At 54.8% G+C, this 22617-nt stretch overlaps 1 protein-coding gene across 2 annotated transcripts; it reads right to left on the reverse strand.

Annotated features, from left to right (window-relative positions):
- Positions 1-43: 43 nt before the first annotated feature.
- PLCD1 (phospholipase C delta 1) lies at positions 44-22394 on the reverse strand. Of its 2 annotated transcripts, none has more exons than XM_038570440.1 (15): positions 22249-22394; positions 13993-14157; positions 10605-10833; positions 4218-4347; positions 3893-4124; positions 3093-3294; positions 2751-2895; positions 2525-2674; positions 2273-2431; positions 1896-2055; positions 1564-1680; positions 1008-1186; positions 788-920; positions 562-711; positions 44-421 (listed from the first exon to the last, which is right to left on the reverse strand). In XM_038570440.1, the coding sequence occupies exons 1-15, from the start codon at positions 22280-22282 to the stop codon at positions 336-338; spliced, it is 2271 nt and encodes a 756-aa protein (XP_038426368.1). In that variant the 5' UTR covers positions 22283-22394; the 3' UTR covers positions 44-335. The 2 variants fall into 2 exon arrangements, with proteins under 2 accessions (XP_038426368.1, XP_038426367.1); XM_038570439.1 differs by lacking the exon at positions 22249-22394 and adding an exon at positions 17564-17715.
- Between the last annotated feature and the right edge of the window lie 223 nt (positions 22395-22617).

Below are 22617 nucleotides of genomic sequence, written 5' to 3' on the forward strand. Positions count from 1 at the left end.
CATGTGTTCTTTATAGGGATTTTCTGGCATTCAGATAAGGAGATCACAGGACTAAGTTTTATATTTTTTATAAAAACCCTCAACCCAGGGCCAGGCCAGAGGGCAGAGGGCTGCAGTGTTTTTCCTAACGGAATTGAGGAGAGTTCCAGGGACTAGGCCAGCTCCTGGGACCCCTAGAGAGGCAGCAGCACAGACAATATGTAGAGCTGAAGGCAGCGTGGGGCCTCTAGCTCCGAGTGAGAGGTCAGGAGCGGCTATACCAGCCCTGTCCCTACACGTGGACAGAGGGCCAGGCCTGCTTGGGGAAGCCCCCGCCAGAACCAGAACCCCCAAACCTAGTCCTGGAGAGACACCTTCACAAAGAGGGTGGCAGATGGGTGCTGGTCTCCGTTCTTTGACAAGAGGTGGACATGGCGGTATCCTGGCAGGTGGATGGGCAGGAAAGAGCACAAGGAGAGTTCCAGTCACTCAATGAGGATGCTTCAAGGGATAATGGCCCTAGCCCAAGAGATAACAGGCCCTGCCCCCTCCAACTTGTCACCCCCTCTCCCCAACAAACACCTTGCTTGAGGCTGCCCAAGGGGATGGTGCTCTGGCCAATAAAGTCGTTCTTAGAGGATGCGTCATAATCCTCCACCACAAAGCGCACGAGGGCGAGCTCAGGCACGGCCACCTCAAACTCGAACTCTGTGTCCCACCACGGGTTGAAACCTAGGAGTACCAGTACCATGTCAACAGCATGGCCACCAGCTCCAGGGGTCAGGCCCCACCGAGGCCCACCAAGTACCATTATTGGTGACGACAGCAGTCTGGCGGCTGGCCATGTCGCGGCCCACACCATGGATCTCCACCGTCACCTTGGGGTCCACTATTGAATTCTTATTCTTGTTGACTTTTGGCAACTGCTGTCCAGAGATGACCTGAGGGGCAAGGGACAGATGGGGGTTCAGCAGGGGTAGCAGGGAGGGAGGCCCACAGGCTCCTATCCCTCCTGTGGCTGGCCATACCCTGATGCTAAGCCGCTTCCTGGTCCACCAGGGCCCCTGAGCCAGGGCACGTGAGTTAAAGGTAGAGTTCAGGTCTCGCAGGAAGGCAGGCTTCAGCACATACCCACAGGCCCCGTTGTCCTGGAAGCGGCCCTGGTACACGTCCATCTCCGGGCCAGGTGTCTGGAAATTCAGGGCCACTAGAGGCAGGATAGACCAGTCACGGGCTGCGGGCTGGCCCCGGGGGGCCCTGGAGCCCAGCCTACCCGGGGTAGAGTGAAGGCCTCAGAGTCACGTGGGGAGGCAGAAACGTGGTCCGGCACCACTCCGATGCCCACTGCCCTCCTGCCACCCTAACTGGCCCCCACGCCAACCTCACATTCCATTCCTGGTGCCAGAATTCAAAGGACTACGGTGCTGACAATGGGATTTCAGACTCGCTGGTGGCTGGTTAGCTCCTGAGCCCCCAGAGCCCCTGTGTCCAGCTCCAGCTGGGTCCCCAGAGCCTCCTGACCCCTGGCCCTCTGGACCGAAACCCTCCCATGCAGGCCTCCTCCCAGCCCCTGCCAGCCCCTACCTATCTGGCAGCCCCCGTTCCACATCTCCACAGGGCTGTAGTTGGAGGAGTCCGTTCTCCAGCCAGCAGGGTAGATCCTGCTCAGGTGATTGACGTTGTGGCGAACAAAGCTGTTTCCTGAAAAGGGTGTGGGTGGTCAGAAGTGCAGGCCTCCTGCTGAGCCCAAGCACCCCCACCTCCCAACCCCCAACCCCATGCCCACCCCATCTGGAAGGGTAGGGAGTGTGCCAGCTCTGTGCCACGACCCAAGTGGTGGAGCCAGGCCTGGCCCTGGCCAGTCCAAACGGTCAGAGGGATGGCCAGCGCGCTGAGGACGCAGGGCCGAGGCTCACCTGATTCTTGGAGCAGTCGGAGGGCGCGGTTCTCAGAGAAGGACACCATCTCATAGAAGGCCTGCCCTGAGGTGCCAGGGCTGGAGAAGCCCCCAAAGTGGACACTCTTGCAGTAAATGACCATATCCGAGAGCTCCTTCACTAGCCTGAGCTTGTCCTCCTGGGGGCCACGGGGAGGCCCAGGTTAGATTCAGAGGTTGGGGCGGGTGGGCACTGAGAGAGCCAGAAACCCAGACACAGAGAGACAGAGAGGGAGACAGACAGAGAGAGGGGGGCAGAGGGTCTGAGTGGCAGCCACGGAGAACTGAGGCAAGGCAGACAGCCCATGATGGCAGAGGGCCCCGGCGCTGCCCCCTCCCCGCAGCTCCCCCTCGAACCCTGGGCTTGCGCTGCACTCGGCTCCTCACGGCCTCGTCCTCCATCTCAGCAGCCTCATCCTCATCAGACACAACAGTGGCTTCAGGGCCGCCCTCCCCGCCAGGGGGCAGGAGGCCCCCAAGCTTCTTCCCCTTCAGCAAGATCTTCCCCTTCAGTTGCTAAGGCCGGAGGAGCAGCTCGTCAAGACCCAGCTGGCCTCCCAGCCAGTCCCCCTGCCCTCTCACCAGGACGCCCCCATGCCCACCGCGAACCTCAGGGGAAGGCAGACTGGTGGTGACCCCGTCCAGCGGCCGGTCCAACAGCATGGGGCCCAGGATGGTGCGCAGGTGTCGCGCCATCACCCGCTGCTGCTCCAGGCTGCAGTGGTTCTCCAGGGACAGGATGACGGGGTACGGGGACGCCTGGAGGCCCCAGGGCAGGTTAGGAGGGGGGGCGGCCCCTACCACGGCCCTCCTCACCCGCCAGGGGCGCGCCCACCTTGAAGGCGTAGTCCCGGATGGCCCTGAGCACGTCGCAGAGGAGGATCTTGGAGGTGAAAGTGTAGCCATGGTAGATGATGGGCTCCTGGTTGGGGCCGTCCCAGCAGTCGAGCTCCAGGCAGCGGCAGCCCTTGCACAGCGCCCTGCGGGTAGGCGCGCCCGCTAGGCCCTCAGCCCCGCCCCCAGCTCAGCCCCGCCCCCAGCTCAGCCCCGCCCACAGGCCGCCCGGCCCCGCCCCCAGGCCGCCCCGCCCCCAGCTCCGCCCGGCCCCTCCCCCAGGCCGCCCGGCCCCCGCCCCCCAGCTCCGCCCCGCCCCGCCCCGCCCCCTCCCGGGCCCCACCGGATGTAGGCCTCGGTGCTGCTGGGCCCCGTGAGCTGGTCTTCCAGCAGGTAGGTGTTGTGCGAGGAGGACATCAGGTAGTGGCTGAGCGGCTGGCCCATGTCCTGGTAGACCCGCCGGTGCGCCAGGCTGAAGGCGCTGCCGTCGGCGGACAGCAGGTACATGAGGAAGCCGTCCTTGGTCATCTGCCGCTGCGCCTTGGCTGCAAAGGAGCCGGGCACCGGTCAGAGCCTTGGGGCCAGCCACCTCCAGGAGACCCTCCTGGCGCCGCCGCCCTGGCAGGGGAGCCCCTTGCTGTCCCTGCCTCCCCGTCCTCAGCTGGTGGTCGAGATATCCCTCGGAGGGGGTATGTCTGAGTCAGCCATCAGACTGGGACCCTGTCTCCTCCCCGGTCCCCCACACTGTGAGGCCCCTGAAGGTGGGGCCTCATCTCCTCCTCCTCCTCCTCCTCCTCCTCCTCCTCCTCCTCCTCCTCCTCCTCCTCCGTGCCTCCAGACTGAAGCCTCCCCAGGACAGGGCCCCAGGATGGAAGCAGGAAAAGGGTTTGCTTTTCCAGCCTCCTCTCTATTTCCTGAGGGAGGAGCCTACAAACCCCCCTGGACGAAGAACCAGGAGAAGGGTAGTGATGCTGGGGCCCTGTCTCCCATCTGCTTGCCTTCATGGGGCAGGCAAACGCTGACCAGAGGCCCTGGGGCCCGCTGAGGCATCCCCCTTCCCTCCAGCTCCCTACACTTGGGCTGCAGTCTCCCCAGGGGTCTCCCAGCCCCGTGTGACCCCAGGGACCGCAGCCAGGCTCTCACCAGTCTCACTGGGCTCATAGCGCTCAATGAGGGAGAGCGCCAGGGCAGGCCCTGCCGCCTCTTCCCGCTGCTGGTGCTGCAGGAAGCTTACTAACTGGTCCACGGACAGTGTCTCCCCAGAGCCCGCCGCCTCAGCGAAGGTGCGGTCAATCTCCGCCCGCTGGGTCAGCATCTTGTAGAAGGCCTCAATCTCATCGTCCTCCAGGGAGTCCGTCTGGGAGTGGTCACATTCCTGCAAGGCCAGGTGGGCAGGGCTCAGAGCATGGTCCCAACCCGGCTCTAGGGCCCACAGCCACCCAGGCCCAGCCCTCACTCCCTGCCTCACCCTGAAGATCTTGCGGGCATAGCTGTCATCCACCTGGATGTTGAGTTCCTTCAGGAAGTTCTGCAGCTCCTTGAAGCTCATCTTGTTGTCCTTGTTTTTGTCAGCTTTTCGCAAGCAGGAGTGAATCCAGCTGGGCAAGAAGTAAGGAAAGAACCCAGGAGCCCTGGTACCCCCAAGGTCCCAGCGAGAACCACAGTTCAAGCCCAGGGTCAACTCCTGGAACAAGGTGGATTGAGATCACCTATAGACAAAGCTCCCTGCAGGCCAGGCATACTGTACTGCACATCAGCATTCCAGGGACACAACCCGATGGCCTCTTTGGAGAAATGTTACATCCTATTAAAGAGGTCTTTTTTCTACTTACTTATTTTACAGGAAACAGCAAACTGTAAGCCACAGGTCAGAAGGTGAGGATACCACAGGCAAAAACAAAGCCTGAATCATGCTGTCACACTGGGGCACTTAGGCCCCCACTTCTCCCTTACCTCCAGCCCCTCTCCCCTCAGACTTGACCTGGAGAAGCCAAGAAAGAGGAACTCCACGGTACATTCCACAGAAATTGAAGAACAAAGACAACAAAAACAATTTTTAAAAATTGACAGCAGGATTTTAGAAGTCAGCAGGTTTTTAGAGGTCACAAAGGAAACAACATAACTGATACCATATAAACTTTAAATAATTCTGAGGGTTGAGTAAAGTAGAAATAAAGCCATCCAGATAACATGAGGATGACCCTAATAATTGAGAAAAGGACACAAACTGATCTTTTGCAAATGTTCTTGGTAATCAAAGATATTAATAATTTGCAAATGAGATGCAATTTCTTAAACTATAAGATCAGCAATTTAAAAGCATACTACCCACATGATGAGATGAGCACTGGATGTTATACTATATGATGGCAAACTGAATTTAAATAAAATTTAAAAATAAATAAATAAGCAAATAAATAAATAAAAGCATACTACTCAGTGCAGGTAGGGGTGAGGTGACACGGATACTCCTAACCACCATTTGGACAAAGGAAATTGTCCAACCCTTGGCAATGTGATGCAGAGATACAGCTAAAGCTTGAAACTATTACATCATTGTACTTGCTAATTCCACTTCTAGGAATCTATTGATAAGGAGATACTCCTAAATACCTAAAGGTTTTAGGAACATAGTTCTTTGCAATGTTACTTATAGTAGTGAGAGACTGAAAATAAATGTTCAGCACAAAAAGAATAGATCACTAACTTATAGGGCATCTACTCCAGGGAATATTACACAGTCACTACAGCTTTTTATGGAAACTGTACTAACACTGGGAAATAATTATGACATAATGGTACACAGAAAGTGGATACAAATGTATGATCTCCACTATTTTGGCAAATGCATCATTAGGCAAATTGAAATGCAGAAAAGGAGATTGGGGGAAAACCCAAATATCGGAGTTTTGTTTTGTGGGCCTTTAAAACGTCATTTTGAGGTGCCTAGGTGGCTTAGCTGGTTAAGCGTCTGACTTGGTTTTGGCTCAGGTCATGATCTTAGGCTTATGAAACTGAAACCTGCCTTGGGCTCCGCGTTCTCAGCAGGGAGTCTACCTGGAGATTCTCTCTCCTCCTTCTGCCCCTCCCTCCACACACACACACACACACCCCCACACACACCCGCCACATGCACACACGTGGGCACACACACACACACACACACACACACTCTAATAAATTAAATCTTTTTTAAAAATTAAAAGAAAACTCCACATTTTATGTATATATTTACATGAAAAAATAATTATAGCAGAATTGCAGGTAAAAAAATCAAATTCAAAGTGGTCCAGCTGGATATGAGGTTCCCATGCTAACTACTATTCAGCAAGCTGGGATGATTTTATGATCTCAAAGGCTGGGCAACAGAAGCCTCCAGAGGGTACAAGATTGTCCAAGGATAAGCCACCACTTACAGAATTAGACTTTTAAAAAAGCTCAAAATCAGTCAGAGGTAGACTTGAAAAAAATACTTAAAAATCTGTGAAATGCTGAAAAGCACAGAGTAAGGAAACTAACAGGGCTCAAAGTATGTCCCTCAAAGCAGCTGGTTATACACTAGTCATGAATAATCAGAAAATGAAATTAACAAAGTAATTCCAGCAAAGAGCCTCAAAATGAGTTAAAACACCTAAATTTTTTAAATGTATAGTTTATACTCTGAAAACTACAAAACAATGTTGAAAGAAATTTAGAAAGATCTAAATAAATGGAAAGATACCCATATTTACAAATCACAAGATTTGATATCGTTAAATAGGGAATACTCTCCAGATTGATCTACAGATTCGGCACAACCCCTATCATAATCATGCTTGCTTCTCTGCAGAAATTGATCCTAAAATTCACATGGAACATCAAGGGACCCAGAATAGTCAAAACAATCTTGCAAAAAAAGAACAAGGGCACCTGGGTGGAGCAGTCAGTTAAGCGTCCAGCTCTTGGTTTCAGCCAAGAGCTCAATCTTAGGTCATGAGATTGAATCCTGAACCAGGCTCCATGCTCAGCATAGAGTCTGCTTGAGATCCTCTCTCACTCTCCCTCTGCCCCTCCTGTTCCTTTTCTCTCTCTCTCACTCTCTTTCTCTCTCTCTCTCTCTCTCTCTCCTGGTCCTCCTCTCTCTCTCTCTCTCTCTTTCTCATAAATAAACAGATTTTTTTATTTAAAAAAAGAACAAATTTGGAGAACTCATACTTCCCAATTTCAAAACTTACAAAGTTACAGTAACCAGAATATGGTACTGGTGCAAGGACAGACATACAGATAAATGGAATAAAACTGACAGTCATGAAAATAAGCCCTCATATCTACGGTCAATTGGTTTTTGATGAGGGTGTAAGGACAACTGATGAGGAAAGAACAGTCTTTTCAACAAATGGTGCAAGGACAACTACCTACATGTGAAAAAAATGAAGTTGGATCCCCCAAACCACACTACACACAAAAATGAATTCAAAATGAATCAAAGACCTACATGTAATAGCTAAAACTATAAAACGTTTAGAAAAAATAACAAAAGCAAATATTTGTGACTTTGGGTTAAGCAAAGCCTTCTTAGATATAACAGCAAAAATCACAAGCAAAAAAAAGCAAAAGTAGCTAAATTAGGTGTCACCAAAACTAAACCCTCTTGTTTCAGATACCATCAAGAAAAAGAAAAGAACCTTCAGAATGGGAGAAATTATTTACAAGGATAATTATGATGAAACTTGTACCTTGCATATATAAATAACTCTTACAACTCAATAATCAAAAGACATAGCCCAATTAAAAATTGTACCAGCGGGGGGGCGGGGGGGGGTACCTGGGCGGCTCAGTGGTTGAGGGTCTGCCTTTGGCTCAGGGTGTGATCCAGGGGTCCTGGGATCGAGTCCTGCATCAGGCTCCCTGCATGGAGCCTGCTTCTCCCTCCTGCTATGTCTCTGCCTCTCTGTCTCTCATGAATAAATAAATAAAATCTTTAAAAAAAACCACAAACCAATTGCACCAGAGATGTGAATAGACATTTCTCCAGAGAAAATTCAGGAAAGCACATATGCTTAGCATCATTAATTATTAGAGAAATGCAAATGAAAATTCCAAACCAAATCAAACAAAAAAATCCATAAAATAACAAGTGTGTTGAGGATTTGAAGAAATTGGAACCCTTGTGCACTGTCAGTTAGTGTACACTAGTACAGGTGCTATGGAAAACAGTATGGTAGTTCCTCAAAAAATTGAAAGTAGAATTACCCTGTGATCCAGCAACTCTACTTCTAGGTATATACCCCAAAGAACTGAAAGCAAGGTCTCAAAGAGATATTTGTACAGCCATGTTCACAGCAGCATTATTCACAAAACAGCAAAAAGGTGGAAGCAAACCAGGCACCCTTCAACGGATGAATGAAAAAACAGTATATGGTATATGCAGACAATGGAATATTATTATTCAGCCTTTAAAAAGGATGTAAATCTGGACACAGGCTATAATACGGATGAACCTTGAGGACATAATGCTAAGTGAAATAAGCCAGGTGCAAAAAAGACAAATGCTATCTGATTCTACTTGTCTGAGGTCCCTAGGGTACTCAAATTCATAGAGATAGGAAGTAGAGGGTGGTTGCGGGGCAGGGGTGGGGGTGGGTAGGGGGTGGGGGTGGAGATTAGAGGCGGGAGAATGAGAATGTTCAATGGGTATAGAATTTCAGCTTTACAAGACAAAGAAAGTTCTGACTGGCGTGACAATGTGAATGTACTCAACACTACTAAAACAGTTGAAGATGGTAAATTTTACGTAGATTTTCCCACCAATAAAAATGTTTAAAAGACAGATCCATTTAAAAAAGAGCTTAACAGGGGTGCCTGGTTGGCTCAGTGGGTAGAAGATGCAATTTTTTTTCTTTCTTTTTTCTTTTTTTAGATTTTTAATTTATTTTAGAGAGAGAGAGAGAGAGAGAGAGCGCGCGCGCGCATGTGTGAGCAGGGGGCGGGGCAGAGGGAGAAAATCTCCAGCAGACTACCCACTGAGCATGGAGCCAGACGTGGGGCTCGATCTCACAATCCTGAAATCATGACTTGAGCCAAAATAGAACTGGACACCTAACTGACTGAGCACCCGGGTGCCCAAGCATGCAACTCCTGATCTTAGGGTTGTCCAGACCCACATTGGCTATAGAAATTACATAAAAATAAAATATTAAAAAAACCAAAAGAACAGAAAATGGGCAAAGGATCTGACAGATATTTCTTTAAAGTATCTGATAGATATTTCTATAAATGACTGATAAACACATGTAAAGATAGCTGACATCATTGGCTATCAAGGAAATGCAAATTGAAACCACAAGGAGATACCATTTCACACCCACAAAGGTGACTACCATAAAGTAGTAAGAATAGCAACAAGCCTTAGCAAAGATGCAAAAAGTTGGAACCCTCCTACACTGCTGGTGGGAACGTCAATTTCCTCATTGGGAAACTGGAAGTCCCTCAAAAGGTTAAACATACGGTTACTGTAAGACTTATAAATTCTAGGTATAGACTACACAAAACTTCTGCACAAATGTTCATAGCGGCATTAATTCATAAAAGCTCCAGAGTGAAACAGTGGACAGCTCCACTGTCCATCAACTGCTGACTGGATAAATAAAATGTGGAATAACCACACCATGGAATATTGTTCAGCCATAAGAAGGAATGAAGGTCTGATGTATACTACCCCAGGAAATCCTGAGTCATACTACAACACGGATGCACCTGAAAAACATGCTCAGTGAATGAAGCCAGTCACAAAGGACTGTACGATTCCATTTATATGAGATGTTCAGAAAAAGGCAAATATACAGAGCCAAAAAGTAGATTAGCGATTGTCCAGGGCAGGGGGATCATGGGGAGATGTGGCCTGGCTGCTAATGGGTTCTTTTTAAGGTGATGAAAATGTTGTAAATTTACTTATAAGCCTGTGAATTTACTACTAACCAGCACTGATGTGTACACTTTAAGCAGGTGAATTACATGGTATGTAAATTATATGTCAATAAAACTGTCATTAAAATAAAGGAGCTGGAACCGGTTCCACCCTAATCCTATGAACCAGAAGCCTGATCACTTTGAATCATAGGCTAGCATGTTGTTGTGCATCCAGATTTGGAGGTGAATTAGTTTTAAGCCTGCAGGCTGGCCTGCACATGAGGCCCAGGGAAAATCAATCACTCCCCAGAGAATGGCACATGGCCTTCCAAATTCCCAGAGAGAAAAAAATGTAGTAACTCCAAGAAACAAGATTAAAATGCCCAAGACACAGTCTCCCATTGAAGCAGGCTGCTGCCATTCCAGAACTCTGTGCTGGTTATGGGGGGGAGGAGAGGGAACATTGGGGGCTGCACACAGTAGATCAAACAGGACCCCAGGTACCTTCTCTGCTTCCCTTCAGCTAAGGACTGAACTGTGTTCCTCCCAAATTAATATGTTGAAGCCCCAACTCCCAATATCATGGCATCTTGGGATGAGTCTTGGGGGCCTTAATGAGGTCATGAGGTAAAGCCCTCGTGATAGAATTAGTGCCCTTATAAGAGGAGACACCAAAGATCTCGTCTCTCTCCCTGTGTCTTTGCCACGTGAGGACGCAGTGAGCAGACAGCCACTTACAAGCCAGGAAGACCACTCTCACCAGAACCCGACCATGCTGGCACCCAGCCCTCAGACCTCCGGCCTCCAGAACTGTGAGAAAATTCATCTCTGTTGTTGGAGCCACGTAGCCTATGCCATTTGGGGATGATGGCCCAAGCTGGGTATCTTCCACACCCAGGCTGCCCTGGGGATGACCAGAGTCAGCACCCATGGGCTGGGTCAGGACCCACTGCCACCAAAAGGATACTGCTGCAGCTTCTGCCTCTGGTCCATGGAGCCCGAGTGGTGGATGATCTTACGCAGACCCTGCACCCAATGCTGGGCCTCAGCTGGCGATGGGGCGATGAGGTCTAGTGTATTGCGCTGGTCCTTGAAGACAATGGAGAAGCAGCGGTCCTCGGGCACATCCCGGGCAAACTTCTCCAGGCCCTCCGTGCGGTGGCCCTTCCGCACCTCCTGAATGTCCTCAATGGAGACTGCAAGGAGGGGACAGGTGGCAGAGAGAGCTGTGAGGCCAGACCCTACCCCTGATGTGGCCAAGGTACCGCGTGGGGACACAGAGCTGAGGCTGGAGCTCAGGCCTGGGTCTGGGGACGAGGAGGGTGGCAGGAGGATGGATAAGTGGGAACACAAGAGAGGAAGGAGGACAGGGACTGAAGTGGAGGAGTGTGAGACACAGCTGTGGTGGGCAGGGAAACACGAGGAGGGGGACGGGGACAGAGGGACAGACTGACTCTAGAGAAGCACCTGGGACCCCAAGTCCTGCTGTTCCTAGCCTGGAGGGAGTAGGGCCCCTGTGAGAGGACTAGGGCAGGGCAGGGCTTTTAGAGATGGGGAGAGACTGTTCTGGAGCTTGGAGCCTGTGACAGACAGGAGGCCACATAGCCTCCTTTACTGCACCTGACTTTGCACCATGCGAGCCTCCAGGCGCCTGTCCCAATCATTCAGGAGCCTGGAGCCCCCCTCCAGCAGCCCTGGCCCTGGAATGTGGGGGCACAGGGAGAAGTGCCTGTGCTGCATCACAGACAGGGCCTTGCCCTACGTAGGTCTGGATGTGTCCTGACCTCAGGGAACCCCTTGGCGAGAAAGCTGCGGGAAGGCAATCTCGTCCTCTAGGATCCCAAGAGGTATCCCTTAGGGCTCTGGGAGAGTACATCATTCTGTCCTTAGGAACTGGGAGAGAGACTTCCTATCATACCCAAGCCTTCCAAGCAAGACCTTGCCTCTCGTGGGCCCCCAGGGAGCCCTTCCTCCAGGGAGCCAGTCTCACCGGCTGGGCTCATGCTAAGCTGCTCAGCATCAAGCTCTAGGCTCTGCCCCTGCCCCACCTATGTCCTGAGTCACCCACATCCATCTGTCCTGGGTCCTAGACTAGCTCCAGCTGCAAGCTCACCTGTCCTCCCCGAGCCTGCCTGCACCCTGCCTGGGCAGGTTCTGAGAGGGGGCCATTTGGGCCCTGGGCCATCTGGGGTGCAGGGGGACATCACTGCTTCATCCAGCCTCCTGTGCCCTGCCCGGGGCTGGCTCGGAGGGGAAAGAGGAAACATGAGCCAGGCAGCACCCGGGCCAGCACCCCCGCCCGCACAGAGAGAAAGTCCAGATGCCTATACTGCTGATAACCCCTTGTCTGCCTCTGGGAGCCAGTGCGGGGCGAGCATAGCAGTGGCAGGATCAGGGGAAACTTCAAGCAGGGAACAGATGCGGAGAGAACTGGGGGTGCTGCTCCACTCCCACCTCACCTGGCCTCAGTTTCCCCAAGGGTAGAATGTATTTGGGGACAACAGTCTTACTGCTTACCTGGGGAAGGGAAGCAGCCAACGGGTTTGCTCAGCCCGAGAGCCGTCTCGGGGTCTCCGACATGGAAGAGAGCCACATTCCTCACCTGAATCCACCTGCTACCTGACCCCGCACCTGTCACCCCGGCGGCCCCTCTGGTCAGGTTCAGAGCCCTCACTCCCACCCCTTCCCCATTCTTGCTGCTGCACCTTTGCTCACACCGGTCTCCTGCCTGGAATGCCCCTCCTGCCCTGGCGCTCACAGCTGTCCCAGTATGAGGGCGGCTCATTGCACCAGCCCAGGGCCCCTGCTCTTGTCTCTGCCCCCATGCCCACTGCCATCAAGTGCTGGGCACATGCAGGGAACCATGCACATGTCCTGCCTGGTGGGGGTGCTCTCAGGAATCCCCAGAGCCCAGAGAGCAAGATGCCCACTCCTACTGTGCCATTACCCCTGCCTCCTCCCCAGCCAGCATCTGACAGGAAGCCCCATATCAGGGCAGAGGCCTATGAAGCAGCCTGGCTGGTGCCACAGACAGGCAGAGGCAAGGTCTGGGTCACTCCCATGCTGTGTGAGAGGACTTCGGGCTCTATCTTCTTTAACCCTATCCTGCCTTGCACAGAAAACATCCATGGCCCACACCCCCAAAGCCCCAGCCCAGCAATCCTCATCTGACCCTGCTTCTGTCCTGCCTCCCTCTAACCCTGCTACAGGCCATAGGGCCAGCCAGTGATACTTTCTCAGGTTTCTACCCAGCAAACCCTTCCTGGGCACCTCCCCTTCCTCCTGTCCCCCTTCCCACCCGGAGCCTGTCATCTGTGTCTGATCACACTCCCCAGTGGGCTGCCCCTGCCCCTACCCATCACAGCCAAGGGGGATCGGGGTTGTGTGAAATCCAGCTACAATGATCTTTCTGCATGATTCAATGCAACAGTCACTAGTTACATGCGCTATTTAAATATAAAGTAGCTAAAATTCAGTAAAATTAAGAATCCAGTTCCTCAGTCACACTAGTCACATTTCAAGTGATCAATGGCCACAGGTAGCTAGCGGCACCCCTACTGGACAGCGCAGATAATAGAACGCTTCCATTATCAAAGAAAGTTCCTTGGAGTAGTGTTGGTCTAAAACTTTCCCACCAAGTAAAGATGTAGCGTGGGCATCTCATTTTACAAAATCTTTAGGGCACTGGGTTAAAAGGCAGCTAGTCAGTACAGCTTTCTCTGTGAGGCCTTGCTGGAGGTGTTCTCCATTTGCAGGCCTCAGCCTTGGGTTCAGAAAACCCTCAGCCCCAACATCCTGAGGGGAACTGCCCAGCTATGGCCTCTCTCTACTCCACCCTCCCTCTTTGCTATGGCCCCAGTCCCAGGGAGGAACTGCCTCCTGCGGCCCCACCTCATATCCTGGCCACTGAAACCAGGAAGGGCCTTATCTGCCTCCGGACTTTGGGCCTGGCTTTTGGTCTCACTACACCTGGAGTCCTAATCCACCCAACTTCCCTCCTTCCCATATCTGTCTGGGTGGATACCCCATGAGTTCAGACAACACTGTCCAGCAGCCTCTGAGATTGGTCCTCAATGACTACCCTCCCTGGCCCAGACTAGGCCTCAATTTCCCTGTGGGGGATTTAACTAACTCCCCCCCCACCCCCTGCCCAAACTCTGCCAGCTTCAGCTTCCCTGTATCTGGTCCTGGTTGTGTGACCAACCTGGGCACCACCAGGACAGGCCTGGGTTTCCCTATTTGTGGTCCTGGTCCAGGACTGACCTCTCTGGCCCCGGCCCCAACCAGCATTGGCTTCCCCATGCAAGCACAGGTCCTACGCTCTGCTCCCACCCTGCAGCCCCAGGGACACTCACACAGCTGGGACTCTGGGGTCCGCATGACCTTACGGGACTCCTGCCAGATGGTCTTGCAGTCTTCCTGCAACTTGTAGAAACGCTCTCTCCGCCATGAGTTGGATTTCACCTTCAGGAGCTGGCTGCCCTTCAGCAGTGCATGTAGGTCCTCATCGTGCTGGAGACCTAGGGGGCAGGGCTGGTGAAATGCCACTTCCTCTGGTGTCCCTGCTGCCCCAGGCCCTGTGCTAGCTCCTCTTGCCTCTGGACCCTCTCTGAGAAGGGACCCACTTCCCACCAGCCTTGTCCTCAGCTCTCAGTCCCCTTCTCCCACCTTCACCCATGTTCCAACGTGATCCTGGAGGCCCTGCCTCCTCCAGGAAGTCATCTCTGATTGCCAGTTAAGGCCAGGCAAACCTTAGGACGCCCCCCCACTCAAGGCTACACTTTATATACTGTGACCTGCCATCCACAGCAGAATGGAACAAGGGGAAGCAGCTAATTCAAGCACATCCAATTCCTGAGGAACCAGACACCTAGGAAATGGCCTGGTTCTGCGAAACAAAGTTTGTGCCCTTCCTGGTCACACTTAGGGGTGAAAGTGATCTGAAGGAAGCTGGGACCAAAATATTAGGCAGAGCAGAACAGAAAAGGTCTGGAGGTAACAGCAGTTGTAGTTCTTGGTGTCAACATTATGGTTGCTGTAGGACCCTTGGGCCCATCCCTGCCACCTTCACCCCTGCTGCCCCACCCTGACTTCCACCTGCTTGAGAAGAGACCAATGAGCCCACTGTGGCCAGGGTTTGGCCTGCTGGGATGCCCCAGGCTCTCCCTGCCCACCCTGTCTCTGAATGTCCTGGGTCTGGGACCTTCAGGGTATAACAGTCCTAAGGCACACTGAGCCCTCTTAGTGTCTGAGGCAGGACCCAGCCCAGGGCCCCAAGTGACAACCAGAACCCTGGCTGCATGGCTCCTCTTGCCCAGCTGTCTTCAGAGACCTGGGCTGGTCTCTATGGCATGGGCTCCCAAAGATACAATGCCCTCTGTCCTAACAGGACCAAGCAGGAGGAACTGAAGGGGCACTGGGCTTGGCCCCCAGGAGCCCTCATCCCCAAGCAGACCCTGTATCAACTGGGATCCAGGAGAGACCACTCACCACCTTAATGATTCATCAGTATAATATAGAAATAGATGCATCTAGATTCATATCTATCAGCTGAGCCAGATGCAGTCCAGCAGCCAGCTCTCTTTGGAGCCAGGTGGCCATCTCACTTCATTCCGTCCCCAAAACTAAAACTATGTGGTCCTTTGGCTCCAGCAGAGCGCTGACATCAGGGACCGTGTGGGTCCAGTCTGAGGGCCCTGTGACGAGGCCTCTAAGCTTTTCTTTTCTGAGCCCAGGTCTACAGACCCTGATCAGCCATCCAGCTTCATCCATGTCCCCACTGCCCCTACTCGACCAGCCAAACCCACACAGCCACAAGACCTATGGAACCTTCTGGATCGCTTCCCCAGGCCTCAGCCACCCATATCTTCTCTATACCTCCCAAATCTCCTGCCTCCACTAAAGACAGAGCCCAGTGCTAACAACCCGCCCCCCCCGCCCCACCCCATGGCTTTAGGCAGCTTCCCTTCCCTGTGCCTCTGTTCCCCCACTAGCACTGGGTGAGAACAACGTGGCAAGAGGCGTCTATGGGCCTCCTCCCTCCTCTGTCCCAGGTCTCTCCACACTGCTGGGAGACCCCTCTGTCTTAGTGTGAGCATCCCCCATTCAGTGCCAGGGATGTTCAGTGGAAGAGAAGGGGGCTCCTGCAGGGTACCCTAAACTGCTGGCTGTGTCCCTAGCACTTGGAACAGCAGGAAGGGGAAGGGAGTCCCAGATGCTAGGAGAGAGTCCCTCAGCCTCTGCCAGGACATTCCATGTCCTTCCTAAGGCAAGGCATCGCCTTACCCCCTGCCTGCTCCCTACCCCCAGGCAGGACACTCATTAGAACAAGCCACTGCCAATGACACAGATGGTAGCAGGGGAGGGGGCTAGAAAGTAGGTGAACCCCACCCTCCGGTTCTGGAAAACACCATGGGGAGATGACATGTTCATCCTGTCCTGGAGCCAGGCTGTGGCCTTGTCTGCGGTCAGGCAGAGATAAGTCCCCCGGTTGCCGACATGGCTTCCGGAACACGTACCTCAGCCCCAAGGTGGGCCTTGATAATAGCCACTGCTTTCTGGGCCATTAGAGAACCTGGGCAGGCACCCCCATCTCTGAGTCTCATTTGCGTGGCCCATTTATTTCTGAGGCCTCTGGGCTGCCTGCCCCACCATCCTTGCTCCCTTAGCACCCAGAAAGTCCATGGGCACCCCTCGCTCAGCCCCACTCACTCAGCTTTAGTACTTTCTCCTCCTGTGGGAGGATAGAGACGCGGGGCCTCTGACCTCAGGGGCCCCTGGGCTGACGTTGTAGCCTCACCAACTTGCTCAGGCAGCCGCACACAGTGAGGTGGCCATGTGGAGGAGGGCAGAGGGTGTGCAGGTGCTAAGAGGAGGCCAAGGCGGGTGCCGGGAGTCCTGCCCCTATACCGAAGGTGATGCACAATGGAGACAAGTTGGGTCTGGAGCCCACAGCCATACACAGCTACGCAGTTGCACACTGCCATCTCAACATACAGTGCCAGGACATCACAATGATAATGATAGCAGCCACCATCACATTAATGGTCAGTATTTGAATAAAATACTGTTTTTAGCACAGGTATTTAATTCCCCCAACAACCCTCTGAGGAAGGCACTATCATTATTCCCATTTTACAGATGAGGAAACTGAGGTTCTAGGAAGTTACATGGTGGAGTCAGGACTCAGAAGCCTGCCTAAGGGTTAGTGCTACAAAACATTAACATTACCTTATGCAAGTCACCACTCAGGCACACTGAGTAATGTCACAAAGAGCAGTATCAGAAAGTCCACATAAGCTACACTGTAACACAGGACAGCATCAATCACCTGGGGCACCCACCGTCTGTCTCCCACAGTCACACACAGTGCACAGCATCACCCTGGATCACACACTGGTGTGTGTGGACACCACACTGGTGTCACAATGTCACACACTTGGTTATACAGCATTACATATCATCATTGCCACACAGCGGCTCCACGTACCACACGAGGGGCAGGCTCACCACTAGGTTACACACCAGGTCAACCCACTGTCACACCTGTCACTCACACTTGCACAGCATCACACCGGATCACATAGTCTCGGAAAATCATTTCACTGAGCTACACAGTCATACCAGTAACACCCTGGGCCATATATCTAGTAGTGCCTCAGAAATCTGTAAACAGGCGGCATTAGGGGTAATACGGGGGTGGGGGGCTTCGGAGTGGCTCAGGTAGATCAGGAGAGCAACCAATCCCCCCTAAACACATCCCGCATGCCACCCCTGCTAACACAGCCCCGCGGTGGGTCTCCCACTCACAGAAGTACTAAACAGGTCCGACCGAAGGATGGGAGGCAGAGCCCGGGGCTCGGGAACAGTCTGCATCTTGCCCCAGCTGCTTTCCCCGCAGAGCTCCGAGCCCCCGGCGTGCCTTACCTAGCCTCTGCCCATTGAGCGCGGCCACCTTGAGGCTCTCCTCCTGCAGGTAACGCTCTCTGGAGCGGCTGCGGCTCGGGATTCCCAGGCACTGCATGACGCCCTGCAGTGCCTCCGCGCCACCGAGCCCGGCCCGGGACCGCGCAGCCTCCAAAAAGCCCCGGCGGCGGGGGCGGAGCCACCGCCCTGGAGGCGGGCCAGGGGCGGGGTCAGAGCCCCGGGGAGGGGCGGGGCCAGCCCGGAGGGGCGGAGCCTCGGCCCCGGAGGCGGGGCGGGAGGGAAATCTGGGCTGAAAGGGGCGGAGGCAGAGCCTGGGAGACGTGGCCGGTCCGGGAGGGGCAGGACCTTTGCCCCGGGAGTCGCGGCGAGGGCGGCCTCCAGGCGGTGAGAGGAGGAGCCAGAACGCAAGAGGCGAAGCGGGACTAGTCTATAGCCCGGGAAGCCGAGGAGCGGCGAGCGCGAGCCCAGAGGGCGGGCAGGGGGCGGGGCCCCAACCCCAGAGGTTGTGGGGGCGGCCGGGGCAGGCGGCCGCGAGTGGGAGGCCACGTGGAGGCCGAGCCTCACTCGGGAAACCGGCCAGGGGCGGGGCCGGGGCCCAGGGGCGAGCCGGGGGAGGGTCCCTCACTGAAAACGCGGGGTTCGGGCAGGCAGGGGCTGAACCCCGGCCCTGGAGGCGGTGGGTGTCCCGCCAGGGGCGGTGTCCAAGCGGGGGCGGAGCCCGAGTCGCGAATTCGAAACACCTGCTAGGGGCGGGCGGAGGCCCCAAAGCGTGAGCGAGGCGAGACGAAGCCGAGGAGGGGAGACTGGGGGCGGGCAGCGGCGGCCTGGGTGGGCGGACTAAGCGGACAGGATGGGGCGGGGTCAGACGGCGCGGGGGACCCGGCCTGGGGCAGACCACCAAGGCCGCCAAATATTTTGCCTGGATTACTCAACGAATTCATTGTCATTCAGCTGGCTGTTGCCTCACAGGCAGACCCGTTTCCTTCTCTCGGTGTCTCCACCCGAGTGGGGTAATCTCGAAGCTTCCAAATACGAATGGAACTCTTTAAAAAAGGCTGATCTTAAAAATGAGTTCATTAACGCAGGCTTGCTTTGACAAATAGATGAGAGCCACTGCAACTTTATACAAAACTGGGCTGCCAGGGCGCTGGGAAACAGTGGGACCTTTCATGGAAGTTACAACTTCTCTTTCATGCACCCAGCCCCTACTGTGTGCCAAGGTCAGGACGCCACCCAGAGGCCTGACTCACCCCTCTCTTTTACTCTCTGCCTCTGAACAGTACCTCCTTTTGCCTCACTGCTGCTCCAGTCACCAGCGCTGGCAGTGAGTCACCGGCAAAGCCAGCCATTAGCTCGGCCAAGCAAAGCAACACTAACAATAAACTGAAGCGCAGAGTGACTTGCCTAAGGTCACGCCACACAGAATAAATCATGAGAACGTGTGTTAGTGTAGACAGGCTGAAATACAGGCACAAACAAGTTGTTCTTCTTTTAGGGGTGGGCAGGCAGACGGTAAGATGAACCTGTTTTAGAGGAACCACACAAGGGTTCCCATCCAGAGGACCAAGAACACCCTCCTACACACACACACTGCCCCACGCCAAGGACCTATGGATAGAATCACATCTCAATGTAATTTGCTTCCTTTGAATTCTCTTGTATTTTACTTTATGTATTTAAAACATGACGTTGAGGAGGGGGCCACAGGCTTCCTCTGACTGTCAAAGTGGCCCTATGGCACAAAATGTTAAGATCAGTGTGGATCAGTGTGTGTCTGTGGGGTATGAACCTGGAACCCCAGAGACAGACAGTTTTGAAACATAATTGAATGGGTAGGGGGCTGGCCACCCCAACTTGCTGTGATGGCTCTGGAACCATGATCTCTTGGGGGCACTGGCTTTTTTGCAAACTAGAGCTCCTATGCCCATTTGTGCTTTTCCCTCATGACATCCCCTGTAAATTGGGTGTTGCTATGCCATGGGTGGAAAAAAAGGGCCCAGAAAAAGGGCAAGGGGGCATGCTCAGGGTCACAACCTAAAGAGAAGCAAAATGAGGACTGGAACTCAGGTCTCCTGGGTCCAAGATGAGGCCCCCCCTACAGCCTGCCTTCCACTTTTACAAATGCCAGTTTTTACAGTGGGGCAGGGTGGATTTAGTGTAAGTAAAGTTAGTGAAGGTGGATGTGTTCAGTGAGGGGAGGGCCTGGGAAGCAGTGTCCTTTTGGGCACATCTGGGGACCTCCTGGAGAGCCCAGCACAGGCCTGGCTAGGATGGAGACAGCAGAGGTAGTGGAGTAGGGGGAGGAGGCCAGGGGACTGGAGCATCAGTCTGAGGGCTTCTGAGACACCAGAAGGAGCCCCTTGGTACTTGAGTCCTGTTCTGGGCACATTTTTCCTAGCAAGGGACTCCCTTATGATGCCCCTTCATCTCCCAAGAACACAGAGAGCATGATCACTTGTGGCTGAACCTCCTGCAGAAATATAGGCCCGATGGAGCACCAGGCACTGTTCCCATTGCCTCATATGTATTACCTCATTCAGTCCTCACAGCAAGCCTATGAAGTCGGTAGTGTCCTTATCTCCTATTTCACTGAGGAAATTGAAGCACAAAGAAAACCAGGAATTTATCTAAGATGAAAAAGTCAAGGCTTGAACTCAGTCTGCCTCCAGAACCTATGCCTATTTGCGACACCGCATCTACCTGCATCTGGGGTGAGGATGTAAGAGACATCTCATGACTAGGGAGGCCCTATAGCCCCCCAGGCCAGTAGATGGGTGGGGGGCTCTCTGCAGCGGTCTGCTGACTGCCCAAGCCAGATAGCGTGGTTGGGTGCAGATATGCAAGAGGTACAGACTCTCCAGTGGAAGTGTGGACACCCTGGAATAGCACAGGGCACAATGACCACTCCTTCCTACCATCAATTCTCCTCAGCAGGTCCTTAGAGCTCCCTGATCTGGTCTACAGGAGGATCAAAGGCACTTAAGGGAGGTAATTCTGGGTGTTGGGCTAGAAGTGGCAGGGCCTTCAGGGAAAGAGCTTAGGGTTCCTGCTTGCCCCACAGGAAAGGCTGGACAGAGTGAGGCATTTGGAGGCAGGTCTCAAACAGAATGGGCCAATGTGGCCAGACCCACGCCACAGTGTCTCCACATAGCTTCCTCTCCAGGGAAGATGACAAGGGCACAGATGAGGCTCCTGAGGATGGAGCCCGTTCCAACATGAGCTGGTTCAGAGGAGACCAGAGGGCTTCTAGGAGATCTGAGTGTGAGACAGGCACAGACGAGGTGGCACTCAGCAGAGGAGACAGCACTAATTAAACGATGGAGAGAGAAAGGAGAGGTCTCCACTGGTCCTCTGAGCCATCCAGGCTCCATTCCTGCCAGTCTGGCCAAAGCACTAAAGACACCTCTGCTCTGAAGAGAGAAGAGGAAGCACTGGAAGGGGCAGGGATCCCATGACCCAGCTGGACGAGGTTGCCTTGAGGAGCCCAAGCTACTGGTGGGAGGATAACTGCTCTGGGCGCTGAGCAAGATCTCTTTGGGCCATGGAGACCAGGTAACACACGGCAGACTAGGGGCTGTCTGAAAAGAACATGTCCTGTTCCCCTGAATTCCAGGGGGTCTCTAGCGGGCAGCTGGAGAGCTCTGCCTTTCTCTTTCCCAATACCTCCATGTATGATTTAGATGGATAGGTGGCAGGCACTGAAGTCTCCAGCCCCAGGGATACTAGAAAACACGGAGATATGGTTAAGCAGGGATTTGCGTAAGGCAAAATCACCGCAGATGATCTCAGGAACCAGGAGCGCAGGACATCCTTCAGAGTGAGTGAGTCCCCAGGCTGGAGCGAAGAGATGCCAGACCAGCTTGGCCGTCCTGACCTGCCAGACGTCCAGGCCCTGCAGTGGGAAGCCACTGCGGCTCTTTCTCCTGGAGGAGGGCGTTACCGCACGGAGCCCACCCAGCCTGTTACCCGGTGGGTCAGAGGGACAGAACTCGGCCAGACCAAGGGCGGAGTTGCAGGCAGTTCCAGGTGAGACTTGGCTCAGTCCCTCCGGGAGGGTGCGCGGACGGGAGGACGGGCTGCCGCTTCCAGCCTGGGCATCGCTGACTGGGATTTCCGCGCGGGGCAGTTCCTGCCGCCCGGCCCGACCTCGGCCAACCTCGCACACCTCCTCACCTCCTCCCGCCCCGCCCCGCCCCGCCCGCGCGGCCTCACGCGGCCAGGCGAGCCCGGGCTTTGGGGAGCCTCTCCAGCGGCGCGGGCGGGGCGCGGAGATCTTGCGACTCACGGACGCGGCACCGTCCCGCCTCGGCCCTCCGCGCCCGCCGGACCGCGGCGCCCAGCCCTCCGAGACCAGAAAAAGGTTGAATCCTTGCAGCGGGGTCAGGGGGTCGGGGGTGGCCTTCAGAGAAGTCTTCAGACCCGCCCCCACCCCCGCCCCCCCGCCCCCACCCCACCCCACCTCCGGCCAGACCCGGGGGACGAGCGCGGAGACGCCAGGGTCTTGCCCGGCGGTCCCGCCCCGAGAGTCCGGGGCCGAGATTTCCCCGATGCAACCGGGAGCCGAGAGGCGGGCCCGGGGCGGGGCGGGGCGGAGGGCGGCCGAAGGAGCGGGGGTCCCCGGCCAGGGCCGGGAGCCTTTGGGCGGGGTGGGCCCCGCAGGGTCTGCCCGCCCGCCGGGAGCTCACCGTGCAGGGTCAGGAAGTCCCGGCGCGGGTCCATGCCCGACGGGCGCGCAGCGGGCGGGGGCGCCTCGGGACGCACGGGTCCGACCGAGCGCGGCCGAGGGACCCGAAGAGACTCCGCGGGGAGGAGAGCGGAGGTGGGCCCGGGCCGCCGCCCCGCCCCCGGGCGCGCCGACCCGCGCTGCTCCCCGCCCCTCTCGGGGATCTGGGAGGGCCGAGGGGGGCCGCGCGGCCGAGCCAACCCCCGCCCGGGCCAGTGGGCGCGTCCCGGCCAGAAATAGCCGGATGCCTCCCGCTTCCTCCGCCGCCGCCCGCAGGCCGTGGGCCCTGTCATTACCGCGGGCGGTCCGGCCCACGCCCTACCTGTGGGCG

The sequence above is a fragment of the Canis lupus genome, chromosome 23, assembly GCF_011100685.1.
Source record: "Canis lupus familiaris isolate Mischka breed German Shepherd chromosome 23, alternate assembly UU_Cfam_GSD_1.0, whole genome shotgun sequence".
In the NCBI taxonomy this organism is placed as follows: domain Eukaryota; kingdom Metazoa; phylum Chordata; class Mammalia; order Carnivora; family Canidae; genus Canis; species Canis lupus.